This window comes from Xyrauchen texanus, chromosome 34 (genome assembly GCF_025860055.1).
Source record: "Xyrauchen texanus isolate HMW12.3.18 chromosome 34, RBS_HiC_50CHRs, whole genome shotgun sequence".
In the NCBI taxonomy this organism is placed as follows: Eukaryota; Metazoa; Chordata; class Actinopteri; order Cypriniformes; family Catostomidae; genus Xyrauchen; species Xyrauchen texanus.
This window is the reverse complement of record NC_068309.1, coordinates 6,242,717-6,257,322: the sequence shown is the minus strand read 5'-3', so window position 1 is coordinate 6,257,322 and position 14,606 is coordinate 6,242,717. Positions and strand designations below refer to the sequence as shown.

The window sequence follows — 14,606 nt, the reverse complement described above, 5'->3', positions numbered from 1 at the left end:
TGCTTAGACCTGTATTTTGGGCTGACCACATGTGATCGGATCACTCGAAATCTTAATACCAGGCGGAACGGCCCCATATGTGTGTACACATACATATTTCTTACTCAAGGTGGCGCTGTTGTTTCAGTAATTGACTTTATTACATTTGACATTGCTATTTGATGAAGAAACAACATGGAACTATAGCGAGTTTAACACATGAACAGTATGATTTGACTATTGTCATTTGGGTGTACTATTGAAATTATGTAAGTTGTGTATCTATTTAGACTCAATAAGTGCCTGAGAAAATACTTATGCAAAACTTATGTGTATCTTGTGTTATGTGTAGCTCAATATGTGTTTGACAGCCAGTTGCGTCTTTGGATATTTCAGTGTGAAAGTAATGAATCCTGTTCTAGATTTGTCCTAATTTTGTTGCATTTTCTCTTTGACATATTAATAAAAAACATAAAAATATATTTAATTCTATTATTTTCTAATTGTCTTGAAATTAACTTGAAAATTTGACACTATTTGGACATTTTGTAGATCCATTAGATAGCTAGAGATGGGTAGACAGACAGACAGAGATGGGTAGACAGACAGATAAAAAGACAGACAGAGAGATAGAAAGACAGACAGCAGAGCTAGACAGACAGCAAAGAGATAGACAGATAGATAGACAGACAGATAGATAGAAGGGTAGACAGAGAGAGATAGAAGGGTAGACAGACAGACAGATAGAAGGGTAGACAGACAGAGAGAGATAGACAGACAGAGAGATAGAAAGAAAGACAGACAGAGAGATAGAAAGACAGATAGATAGAAGAGTAGACAGACAGAGAGAGATAGAAGGGTAGACAGATAGACAGACAGATAGAAGGGTAGACAGACAGAGAGAGATAGACAGACAGAGAGATAGATAGAAAGACAGACAGACAGAGAGATAGAAAGACAGATAGATAGACAGATAAATAGAAGAGTAGACAGACAGAGAGAGATAGAAGGGTAGACAGACAGACAGATAGAAGTGTGGGTAGACAGACAGAGAGAGATAGACAGACAGAGAGATAGATAGAAAGACAGACAGACAGAGAGATAGAAAGACAGATAGATAGACAGATAAATAGAAGAGTAGACAGACAGATAAATAGATAGACAGACAGACAGACAGATAGATAGACAGACAGATAGAAGGACAGACAGACAGATAGACAGACAGAGAGATAGACAGATAGACAGACAGAGAGATAGACAGATAGATAGATAGACAGACAGATAAACAGACAGACAGATAGATAGATAGATAGACAGACAGACAGATAGACAGAGAGATAGAAAGATAGATAGAAGGGTAGACAGACAGACAGACAAACAGACAGATAGTTATAAGTGCCGGGTCACTAAAGACCCACATTTGTAAGGGTGTTTTGTGAAATCCCATGAGTTTAAGGGTTAAGGAGTTTTACCCTGATGAACCCAGTTTCTCTCCCGTAAACCATTTCTCGATGTCTGATTTTGCGCCAACTCCAAGCTTGATCAAACTGTCCTGCAAACGAAACAGAAATATGTGACAAGTTCATTTTGGCAACAAATCTGTGAATATAGAAACTTAAAAAACATAGATTTTTAGGATTACATGAAATTGACCTTATTTACATTATTAATAAATTTTTCTTGTCTTATATTGTACGTTAGCACATGTTATGCTATAGAAGAAATAATCGTTTTCATTATTTTCCAACTAAATGTATTTACTATCTCTGCCTCTAAAACGGCTTTCCATTTCTGCTGACATAACCAAAGCTGTGTGGGTGGGGACAAATAATATTAACAACATACTTCATCCAATTCAACTTCAATGGATAAAATCAAGTCTTGAATAGTCAGCTTCATTACAGAAGTTCAATGCACTCAAAAAGTCATTTCATGTGGTCTTTAAATCAATGAATGGAAGAAAAGTTCATCTTTGACACACTGCATTAACATAACTCACATTCCAACTCCTGTTAATATTCTACCTTTCACATCCACTATAAACAGTCGTTGATTATAGTAGTGTTGAACACCCTTAAGATGCCAAACCTGCAGTTGTTCCAGTTCTAACTCCTGTTCGAGTATCGCCATGCCATCTTTCCCCTGATGGGCTGCCAACAGGTTGAAAAACCTTCTCCATTTGACCAGCACCTCAGAGAACTGCAGCTGTAAGAGAGAAACAGTCAAGATTACTCACAAAACTATAAACTTATTTCAAAGAGAATAAAGATGCTTTGTTACCAGGAACTGTGGTCGTCCGAGTGCAGTCATCTTAATAGCCGAGAATCCATCAACAGAACTTCCAGCTACACACATATCAACACAAATCATTTAACAACAACTTTGGATACTTGAGTCACACATAAAAATGGATTTCATTGCATTATATGCAAAATAGCAATACAAGAGGCATATCATTATTTTTGATGGCTATTAACCGAACAAACGTCTCATTGTCAAACGTTTCTCATGCCATCTTTCATTAAAATAAATGACACGTGGTTTGACATTATTATCGCACCTACATTTGGAAGTGAGATTTAAGTATCTAAATACTGTACTTTTGAGGCCACTGTATTTCTGCATCTTCATTGAGAACAGTATTCTGCTCACCGGAAGCTTTGATGCAATTGATGAAGGTCTCCATATGAAGGTCACATTTGGATTCATCTGCATAGAAATATGTCCGAGCACTGATCACACCACCACGCCGATCTCCAAACTGACGATGAGCTTTGTACTTTTTCTCACGGTGATCCATACCTGAATAACAGCATAATTCATTTGAGATACAGATTAAAAAAACCTCAAAATCTCAATAACCCGGTTTTCATTCTCAACTCCACCCGTTCCCTGCATTATGCTGCCAAAAGCTGTCAGAACATCATCCGTGACAATGAAAAACAGGAAGACTTGCCAAGACTAGATCTAACATGATTTGAGGTTTAAGTCAACATTAAACGCTGTTCACAACTCCCATGACCTGACATATTTTTGTCATATTTAATCTGACCAATGATCGTGCACAGCAAGTCTAGGAACATGCATTAAGTAAACAGGGTCAAATTTAGATTTCACATTTACATTGAGATATTGATCATTCTTGACAGCTTTTTGAAGTACAATGGCTATGATTTGGCCACAACTATACATAATATCTTACAGAACACCCGACAGAGGGAGAAAAACATGAGCTTGCAGAGTTAAATTCAGCCCTTCACCAGGAGACCCCACCATTAAACCTGCTTTAACCAGTCTGAATCCCTGTAACACACACAGCAGTCTATTTCAGCCTCAATGACAGAGTCATGATCCCTAAAGCAAAGCGTGATCACCTGTCTGTCACAAAACTAACATTACATAAACCCCAACCAGATGAAACCCAAATAACTACTAATACCATTCCATAAACCCTCGAAATTAAATGTAAAACACTGTACATTCATTATCCTCAGGTTTGTATGCGTTGGCCTCCACTGGAAACAAAAGAAATGATTATTTTTAACAAAATGTTTTAAAGGGGGGCCTGGGTAGCTTGGCGAGTATTGACGCTGACTACCTCCCCTGGAGTATCGAGTTTGAATCCAGGGCGTGCTGAGTGACTCCAGCCAGGTCTCCTGAGCAACCAAATTGGCCCTGTTGCTAGGGAGGGTAGAGTCACATGGGGTAACCTCCTCGTGGTCGTGATTAGTGGTTCTTGCTCTCAGTGGGTCACATGGTAGTTGTGCGTGGATCTAGGAGAGCAGCATGAGTCTCCACATGCTGTGAGTCTCCACGGTGTCATGCACAACGAGTCACGTGATAAGATGCACGGATTGGCGGTCTCAGAAGCGGAGGCAACTGATACTTGCCCTCCACCACACGGATTGAGTTCAGTAACCGCACGACCACGAGGACATACTAAGTAATGGCAAAATGTTATAAGAGAAAAAAATCCATCTTCCAAACCATGTCTTTACTTTATCCAAATACACTTTAATAAACCTATAATAATGATTTATATTTTAGAGCTGTCGGTACGGTCATTCGCCCGTGTGCGTCACGTCATATCCGTGCACAGAGAAAATAAGCTCCTGCTTCTGTAGCGTGTGTATGATGCGGGAGTTGCATGAAGCTGAAAGCTGGGCATAGAAATGCATCAATTCTTCGACTACAAACTCTTCAGACATGTTTAGTAAGTTCTGTTCTCTGTTTGTGTGCAGCTGTGTTGTGTTCTGTTGTCGCTATCGCTGTGGAGGACCTGTTTTTAGCTAAACAAAACTAGTTTATGCTTGAACGCCCCAATGTATGATGGGGATTCGTGAACTGTTGCTCTCGTGCCCTATCATAAACGTGAACAGGAAATCAACGGTTAGTGAATATTTTATCTTAATAGTACATTCGATTTCGGTTTGTTTCTTAACAAACCTCATCATATACTTTCATAACAATAATGAGTCTCATGGAATAATTTATTAGACTTTTGAATGATACTTTTGTGTTTTTTTGAAGCTTGAAGAGTTGGTCACCATAAACTGCCATTGTATGACATCACTGAGCACAAAATTCTTTCACAATTTCTCCTTTTGCGTTAAGAAAAAGTAAGAAGGTCATATGGGGTTATAACAACACAGGCGTGAGTAAACGTCATTTTTTGGGTGAACTATTCCTTTAAGAATTGAACATTTTGACTTATTTATTGACAGCGTGTAATACATCCCTGCACTGTAACAGTAACTTAGAAGAACTTTACATTTATCATAATAAATAATGCAATCTTTATTCAGTGTTTGATTTACAGTACCTACCATGACTCTCTTTCTCGGCTTCAGAAACACAGGCGCTGAAAAGACAGATAGAAAGAACATGCTTCAGTGGAACGTGGTGTTTTATTAATGCTGCTTCAGGTTTCGGCAAACCAGTAAACTTTACAGCACTCCAATTCCTGTTAGCTCTATTGTAGGAGCTCATGAATTCACTTGGGATCATTAAACTATGCAGGTCACACATCAAACACACTGCCAATGACACAATGGTCTGTATTATACTCAGGTCCATTGAGATTCACACACACTAGCCCAGTTCTGATTTCAGTCACACGCAGTCATGTGCATCATTATTTTTGCAACAAAAGTTTCAGTCAACAGACTCGGTTTCAGATCCATTTTTCGTACTTTTTTAAACTCAGCGGAAGTTGAAAATTCTAGAACTCATATTTGAAAATTCCAGGACTCAATCTCAAACAAATTCAAATTTTTAAATTCTGGCTGTTGGAAAAAAAATCTAAAAGCTCTGTCTCAAGTTGGTGCTATGCAAATAAACGAACCAGGGGAACTCTCGGTGACAGCTCAAAGTTTAGGCATGTAAATGACAGAAGTATGACAGGTATTTGGCCTGACCTCTTAGACAAACAAGATACAGATTGCCCAAGTAGAATGATTGCAAGTAGAATAAGCTCATTTAATAAGGCAAATATGGCTTGCATCAAACTAAGAAGGCATTATTAATACAGAGACTGATGTGTCTAATGCTTTTAATGCTTTTGAAGGTGTTATCATTTGTTCGTTTAATACGGAATATATTTCGCCGTTCAGACTTTGCTTTGGATTTTTTCCAGCCAATCCAACATGCCTTGGATTTATGGTTACAATAACCCAACCCAATCACATGTTTGGTCACATGAGCATTGGCATAGCAGTCCTTAAGAAATATTTCCAGGTTCAATACCAATCGACAACATTTGTGGCATAATATTGATTACCTCTTTTTCTATAGAAAAAAGAAAAAAGAAAAATTGAGGTTGCAGTGAGGCACTTACAATGGAAGTGAATGGGGCCAAATTTTGGTGGGTTTAAACACAGAAATGTGAAGCTTCTAATTTGATTAGAAGGTCATTTTGACCTTTTTCTTACAAATGTGGAATAAAATTCCTTGACTTTGTTCACATATGGTATCTGAAAATGCAGACACAAACAATTGGACCATTTTATTCGATTTTTTGGGGGGTTTATTTCACTTTGTTTTATTTGTTCTGTTCCTGGTAAAAAATGACCGGCCATTAGAAATTAATGGATTAGACTACAAATACAGAAATATTAAGTGTTCAGGAGCATCCCGATCCTTTAGATAAGAACATATATGGATGGGTGTTTGCACACGCAAAGTCCTCAGACATGTGCGCACACACACACACACACACACACACACAGCACCCTTTTGCCCATTGTCTTTCCATGTACACTCTTTGAGGAATATTTCAACTCATCATATTATGTTGTGTTGTGTTGTGTTTGGGCTTGTTTGAATCTGTATAGTCTGCTGTAAATTACGATATGACATTGTCTATGTTATATGTATTTTTCAGGAAGTAGTAAAGAAAAATGTGCATCTCATCTTCTTTATGTTTTTAACTCTGAATATAATTGTTGGGATAACAAATTTGCAAATGATGGGAACAAAACAGTTCTTAAGAGCATTATTTAAGAATTGGTAGGTCCAGCTATATGCATTTTAAAGTCCAGATTCTAAGCTTTAAAATTACACTCATTTTGTTCAAATCAAGCAAGTGGTTATTCATTTATACTGTAATTATTATGTACAGTACTGTGCAATGTTTTAGGCACTAGTGAACATTTTTGCATAGGGAGGACGTCTTCAAAAAATAATGTCATAAATAGATTTCATTTATCAATTAATGTCATACAAAGTCCAGTAAACATAAAAAGCTACATCGATATTTGGTGTGACCACCTTTGCCTTTAAAACAGCCCCAATGTTCCTAAATACACCTGGACACAGTTGTTCTTGGTTGTTGGCAGATCAGATGTTCAAGCTTCTTGGAGAATTCATCACAGTTCTTCTGTCTATTTCGGATGTCTCAACTGCTTCTGTCTCTTTATGTAATCCCAGACTGACTCAATGTTCAGTGGGGTGCTCTGTGGGGGCCATGACATCTGTTGCGGGACTCCCTGTTCTTCTATTCTAATCTTTTATATTTGCAAAAGTCATGTCTGGGAGTCTATAATGTATATTTCCTATTGACACACTAAAGCTGATGATATATATAACCATGTGAAGACAAAAGCTTTTAGGAAGCATCTTATGTGCCTAAAACTTTTGCACAGTACTGTATTCTTTTTTTTTTTGCATACTGTATTTTGAATGCAGTAAAATTAAAAGTAAACAATTTTCCACATGTTCAACTGTCAACTGCACATGACAGGCTGCGAGTTGCTCAACAAACAAGGCGTCCTCGCTCAAACTCATATGACTGCATTCCTGAAGGGAGGAGGGTAAATATTTTCCTTTTTTTAGCCAATCAGGCAGTGGGCCTTGGCCGAAACCGACCAATGGGGAAGAAGGTAATCAGAGACCTTTCCACTTGTACAGCCAAAAAGGTGACACTCGCAATACTCTCTGGCTGTAACGCAATTTGATGTCATTTGATATCGGTTTGGAAAATATTTAAAGAGACAGATGGTTTAAAATAATATTAAGAAGAGGCTTAGGAGCTTTTTTTTCAAAGATGATTGAAAATGTTTGCCATTAAGATTTGAGATTGTTGTATTCCTGGTTTAAGTTAGGCAGAAGACATGTTATTCAAGATGTGGAGAAACTCATACTCACTCCATCTCCTTCTTCTCTGCCTCCTCCTGGGTCAGATCCTCCTCTACGCTGTAGTCTAGAACGGAGCCCACCCCAAACGCCTGGTTCTTCTCCATCAGGGGTTTGATGGAGTTCTGGTCCTCACCCGCTACAAACTGCCCATAGAAGGTCATTTTCATTAATTTCTCGAAGAGCCGCTGGCCAAAAACCTTCTTAGTCAGGTCCATCAACTGTGAATGTGGGAAATATAGAGCAATTAAGGTCCAGTTATAGACAAATCAGGGTTTCCCTATACCATAGTTTCTCAAAGACATTAAGAATGAATGCATTCAAATATTATGCATCTGAGAAAAACGAAATAATGAGTGAAATTTATAAATATGTGCTGATAATGTACTGAAATAGAAAAATGGAAATAAATATAAATAAATGTAATAAAAGTGTGCATTCACATAATATGCAATATATATATATATATATATATATATATATATATATATATATATATATATATATATATATATATTTGCTAATGCAAAAATAAATCTAAAATATTAATAAATTAAATAAATCTAATAATAAGTAAACAAAATGTGTGCATTAAAAAAATATGGATGCAAATTAATTAAAAAATAAAGCCAAAAAGCAGTCAAATAATATGCAATTAACATTCAAATAATAAATAATGTATAAATAATATAAATATATAATATAAAATAAAATAAATATGTGCTGTCAAATAATATGCAAGCAAAATTAAAATAATAAATAACAATTTATAAACAATATAAATGTATAATATAAAATAAAATGTGAAATGTATAAATATGTGCTCTGCATTTAAACAGAAAAATTTAAATAATAAATATAGCAATCAATAAATAAAATGTGTGCATTCACATAATTTGCAAGTTAAAATTGACAATAAAATTAATAAATATTTACTAATGAACAATAAATCTAATAATATATATATATATATATATATATATATATATATATAATAATATAATATAAGTAAACAATATGTGTGCAATCAAATAATACGGATGCAAATAATATGCAAAGTAACATTTTTATAATAAATTACAACATTTAAATAATATAGCTATATAATCTAAAATAAATAAATAATATGCATCTATGTTACAAAATAAAATATATAGAATATTAATGAAAAATAATAAGCAAACAATGTGTGTGTTATCAAACAATATGGATGCAAATAAAACAAATAATAAATAAATAAAATGTGGATTCAAAAAATATGCAAGTACAATTTAAATAATAACAACTAAATTAAACGCTTACACTCATTCAGTATCTATAAACAAAACATAAATCGAAATATATGTACATAAACATAAGATGAAATGCTGAAATAAATACAATATAGTATAAATATATTATTTTATAATTTTAAATGATTTAATATTTAAAAAATAATAAAAAAATAACAACAGAATAAAAATGGTAAAGTAATAGGAAGTTACGAATCTCTTCCTGACTCACACTGACACACCACATGGCTGGAGAATTACGCATGAAAATAAATATTCTTAAATAATAAAGTAATCCAACAGGCTAATTAGTAATCCTGAACTACCTCAAACGAACTAACCTCTTTATTTTTATCAACTACGAAGTCAAAGGTGCAGAGTTTAAACACTAGCAGACTTCTGAGCAGCTCCAGTGTGTCTTTGCTCTTATAAGCTTCTTGTGTGTTGTCGAAATCGATGGAGATCTTTGCCCGGCCATCAGTGTGCTCTTTCCCGCTGATGAGATCCACATCGCACGGCTTCTCCACGACCGTGCAGGACGGATCCTGCTCTTTGTGCTGCGTGGATGCTGCTGTGGAGCGCGATCTCACACCAAATAGTTTACTCGGCTTTACTCTGGCCAGAGCGGGTATGACTTTAGAGTATGACATTATTGGAGAGGTTTAATAAAAGTTGATGTTAGAATAAGTGGCACAGATGCTCTTGCGAGGGAAGATTCCAGAAAAATGAATTGAAAACATCTCGGACGGAAGAGTCACTCAAGCGCGCTTGAAAGGATGCAAATTACTCCAGTGCTCTGAGAGTTGATTGGCTCTTGCGCTGTGACGCGTCTGACTCGCCCATTATGCCATTATGCAACCATCCGCCGGACACACTGAAGTACTTATATGATGTTGTTATTTGTATTTATTTTTTGTTATTCTTTTAGTTTTTTATTTTATTGTTTATTTGTTTTATTTTTTGTCTTTTATTATATTAATGTTTTGTGTGTCAGTCCATGTTCAATTTAAGCTGATTGTAAATTGAATGCCATTTTGTTGTAATATTTTTGATGTTTGCTTAATAATTTTTTTTTTTTTTTAAACACTGAAGTACTTATGATTGGAATGGGTTAAGAAGAAAAACAGCAACATATGGATACACAAAGACATGTGGGCCAAAACAAAAAGGCTGTTTAAATATTTTATTTGTATATAAAATGGGTTTGTGTCAAAATGATTTAATATTTTAAAGAGTGAAATTGCACATTTCAAATGCCACATTGTAGTTTTGATCTCAGTTGAGATTGATGACCCTAGCGCTTTAATCCAGGAAATACTGAACAGTGTTTCTGCATTTTATTTTTTATTTTTAGGTGTAGACTGAGAATGACTCATTTGATAGATTTTTGAATTAGTCCCTGACTCACAAATCATGATTCCCACCCTCTCTCCCCCAAACAAAAACATAAACATGAGATGTATAACTTTCATTCAGCTCTCTATTGTAATCTGTTCAGGCCTTTCACATTTATTGCTACATTATTACATGCTATACAATGCTGTGGAACATGTTTACACCACCTGAATGCAATTAATATGTATAATCAAATCATATAATGAAAGCTGATGTGCTATTTTACATGTGGATCACCAGAAACTTTATTTTGTTTCACCAACTGCGCATTTGTGCAACTACATTCTCAGAATTAAGCGTGCATAGTGGGATCATCAGTGCAAACCATACATGGTAAAATAATTAACTGTATAATATATTGTATTTTACATTTTAAAATATCCTCTATAAAATATAAAATCAAACACATTAATTCTTATCACACATCCCACTTTTATCTCAATATAACTTTCCAAACCCTTCCAAAACAATCTTGCATACATTCAATTCTTCAGCAGAACACAAACGAAGATTTTTAGAAGAATATCGCAGCTCTGTAGGTCCATACAGTGCAAGTGAATGGCGATCAGGCCTTTGAAGCTCCAAAAAGTAAAAAAGTGTCAGCATAAAAGTAATCCAGAAGACTCCAGTGGTTTAATCCATGTCTTCTGAACTGATCCGGTTGGTTTTAGGTGAGAAGACCAAAATGTAACTCCTTTTTCACTGTAGCTCTTGCCATTGCAGTCTCAAGTCACAAATAAAACCACCGGAGTCTTATACATGACTTTTATGCTGCCTTTATGTGCTATTTGGAGCGTCAACATTTTGGTCACCATTCACTTGCATTGTATGGACTTACAGAGCTGAGAAATTCTTCTAAAAATCTTTATTTGTGTTCAGCAGAAGAAAGAAAGTCATACACATCTGGGATAGCATGAGGGTGAGTAAATGATGAGATTTTTCATTTTGTGGTGAACTATCCCCTTAAGAACAGAGAAACTATGATGTCATAATGACATTAAAAGGGGCCCTAATAACATCAAGTGGTTTGTCTTAACAGCTGCAGAGTAAATAAAATATATAATGTATTTTTAACTATGTACATGTTGCAAATAAATCTTTATTATTCAAATAAGACTTTTAATTGATGGATTTTTAACACTACTGGTGTTACTTATGCATAAACACACAATTACAGTACAATAAACACTTTTAAATATATAAATACCTTCCATTTATATAATTGATGTAACTATCTGTAAAAATCCCAATGTGTAAATGCATTAGTGCAATTACAGATCAGATGTATAAGCAAAATGTAAACTAATTGAGTAAATAGTTTATAGTTTTAATAATAGTGTAATAGTTTTCAGTGGTACCTCTAGTCTATTTGATCATATCTGAAATGTAGAGAACTGATCACTCATCTTATCACATCAATGCTGCTCTCTACTGGACATCATTTATATTTTTAAATCACACTATAGCTTGTGCTTAAAAGGCAACATAGAAAGTACTACTATGTATGAATTAAGAGATCTGCTATCAAGGATATAAAGTGTGTAAACATATTAAAAGAAAAACAGACTCACATTGTTATTACAACTCACCAAATGGGGGCCTTGGTAGCTCAGCAAGTAAAGACGATGACTACCACACCTGGAGTCGCAATCAGGCTTCCTAAGCAACCAATTGGCCCGGTTGCTAGGGTGGGTAGACTCACGCCCTCGTGGTCGCTATAATGTGGTTCTCGCTCTTGGTGGGGCGCAGTGAGTTGTGTGTGGATGCACTCCAAGTCCTCGTGGCGGCGTAGTGACCCGCCTCAATCCAGGTGGCGGAGGACGAATCTCAGTTGCGTTACCACAGAGACGTAGCGCATGTGGAGGCTCATGCTGTTCTATTCTAAAATAAGATGCGTGGATTGACGGTCTCAGATGCAGAGGCAGCTGAGATTCTTCCACCAGCACCCAGATTTAGGCAAGTCACTACGCCACCACAAGGACTTAAGAGAGCATTGGGAATAGTGCATGGTAAACTGGGGGAGAAAATCTCACCATAACCAAACTAAATTAGGGCAAAATGTCAAATAACACCAAAACCTCACTATTCTAAATCAAAATAAATGTTGCAATTACAAATCTATCAGGACTTAAATAACTACAGGAACAGATTCTTGGTCATAGGGTTTATTCATACAGAATTAATTTAGCAACACTTTACAAATCATGAACAATGAGTTATCACACAATATTAGTTGTTCATGTGACAAGTTTACAGGACTTGATAATAACTATCAGTCTCTGCTTATGTTCCCAGGACAATCCAGTTTGAATTTGGGACACATTAAAAGCCAGTGGATGATCCATCGGGGTCACATCAGGAAATGGGATGATGGTAGAAGGAAAACTCCTCTAGTTGCACTGAAGCCATGTTTATTACTCTTCCTTCTCTTCGTAATTGTGTTTGATGTGTTTCCAAAGTTTCTAGAGTGAAAAAAATAAAGGCAAAGCATTAGATCATACCAAAAACGTGTATAGAGCACATCAGAGACTCTTAACCCTTGTGAGTCGATTTTAAAAAAGTTACTCGGAGATCCTTAGAGGACAAAAATGTCCACATCAAAAACATGGCATAATAATATTTAACAAACATCAGTCCCGATCATAACTTCCAAATATTCATTCATTTTCAGGATTTTAACCCTTTAAATGCCAGTGTTTACATAATGCCATAGTTGTTTTTTTATACACACACACACACACACACACACACATATCTCAATGCACACATACAAAACTCACTCTGACATCCATACCAACACACCCACACAATTTTAGGTGCATAATTTATTCACCTGACCTGCAGTGCTCTATAATACAGCAAACAGAGAATAGGAAAAAATTATGTATTTGCTACATAGGCCAAACATGAAAAAAATGGTGGAAAGTCTGGTGTTAATAATATACATTTTGAAGCCAGGGCTCCATATTGAAAGCATAATATCGTAAAATTCATGATTTTATTCTTTATTAGCACTGGGATGTTTTGATGGGTTTCAATGCATTTTTGTCCTGAAGGTCCTGAGTGTAACTATTTTGTGTACACAGTGTATTGTAGATGTATTATAGAAATGTATGCCGTTGGCATTAACACAGCCAAAATTATCGATTTTGTTTTGGGTGAAAAATGACAAAAATGTCCCGAAGGTCGCACAAGGGTTAAAAATCTATAAAACAGATATATTTAACAAACTGTACTTATAATTGACAGGTACACCAGATCTAGGCTACATAAATGATTTGAGCCCATTACCTGCAGTGTATTGACTTGTGTATTGTGTAACACTAATCTATAATATCGGTCTATAAGATCTATTGCTTATAAGTACATACTGGTACGATCTTCATTAATATATAACACTCTATTATGTTAAGGTTTATAGGGTTATGACATTGGATATTTATCAAGGTCAGTCTACTGTTGGGTCATGAAAGAATCACCTTAATTTAATCAAAAAAGAAACTTACCCCCCGATTTATGTTCTCAAATATCGCATCTCCTCCCTGGTCAAACATTCGCTCGAAGAAAACAGCTCCCACCATAATGCTTATGGCGAAAGTTGAGGTTCTTCTGAACAGCAGATTGTAGACACTCTTAGCTAGCGCCATGCTGGTCGATGGAGTCTTCCGGAAGAAGGGGCGGGACATTCGGATGTCAATCAAAACCCTTGACCAATGGGATAACGCCAAATAAATCGTTTGGAGATTATTTCTTTTTTTTCTTCCTTGTATATTGAGATACTTTAGCATAGGTTTTACACAGCAAAATTATATTTTAAAAGGTTTTGAAAATATCTAGAGACATGTTGCACTATCTGTGATGCCCCAAATGAATCTGCACTTTACAACTTTAGTATTTTTATTAAAGGTGCATTCAGTAACTTTAGTATCTTGGACTTACACTGATACCAATAGTTTTCAGTTTCAGATGCCATTGTAGAAATGTTGTATTCACAGTCAGCCATTTAATCAATGAGTGAAAGTGTCAAATAACAGGATGGTTAATGAGATTAAGCAAGTAGTATCCAGCTGGTCATGTGATTCTAACATGGCCGCCCTCATGAGGGGACCTTCTCCATGTAAAATAAAACCGCTTTTACAAGGTTACTGATATGACTGGAGTCTTTATTTTAATGTGAGCACTCATGATTTCCTACATATATTGCAAAATGACAACTCATGGCTTTAGGAGTTAAACTTTTTTAATGATGAAAAACTGTCTAAGTGCACCTTTAAGGATGTACTATTTTTTACACACACACACACTCATACACGGGATGGGACTGAAAGC

The 14,606-nt window shown here is 35.6% G+C and overlaps 2 protein-coding genes across 6 annotated transcripts in view; both read right to left on the bottom strand.

Annotated features, from left to right (window-relative positions):
- The window catches only part of LOC127627628 (proline dehydrogenase 1, mitochondrial-like), a 52,095-nt gene that overhangs the window by 8,993 nt on the left and 28,496 nt on the right, over positions 1 to 14,606 (bottom strand). Inside the window, exons 1-8 of one of the 3 annotated variants that reach the window (XM_052104090.1) lie at positions 9,224 to 9,617; positions 7,624 to 7,832; positions 4,806 to 4,840; positions 3,459 to 3,494; positions 2,632 to 2,781; positions 2,260 to 2,324; positions 2,068 to 2,184; positions 1,452 to 1,531 (exon numbers count right to left, since the gene is read on the bottom strand). In XM_052104090.1, the coding sequence (XP_051960050.1) occupies positions 1,452 to 1,531; positions 2,068 to 2,184; positions 2,260 to 2,324; positions 2,632 to 2,781; positions 3,459 to 3,494; positions 4,806 to 4,840; positions 7,624 to 7,832; positions 9,224 to 9,532 (1,001 nt within the window). In that variant the 5' untranslated portion in view covers positions 9,533 to 9,617. Of the gene's footprint in view, positions 1 to 1,451; positions 1,532 to 2,067; positions 2,185 to 2,259; positions 2,325 to 2,631; positions 2,782 to 3,458; positions 3,495 to 4,805; positions 4,841 to 7,623; positions 7,833 to 9,223; positions 9,618 to 14,606 lie in introns of those variants that run through there. The other 2 variants (XM_052104092.1, XM_052104091.1) reach the window with 2 other exon arrangements.
- LOC127627658 (uncharacterized) overlaps positions 12,427 to 14,606 on the bottom strand; it is a 30,666-nt gene continuing 28,486 nt past the window's right edge. For all 3 annotated transcript variants that reach the window (XM_052104129.1, XM_052104130.1, XM_052104128.1), the window contains exons 4-5: positions 13,784 to 13,982; positions 12,427 to 12,739 (exon numbers count right to left, since the gene is read on the bottom strand). In XM_052104129.1, the coding sequence (XP_051960089.1) occupies positions 12,692 to 12,739; positions 13,784 to 13,982 (247 nt within the window). In that variant the 3' untranslated portion in view covers positions 12,427 to 12,691. The remainder of the gene's footprint in view (positions 12,740 to 13,783; positions 13,983 to 14,606) is intronic.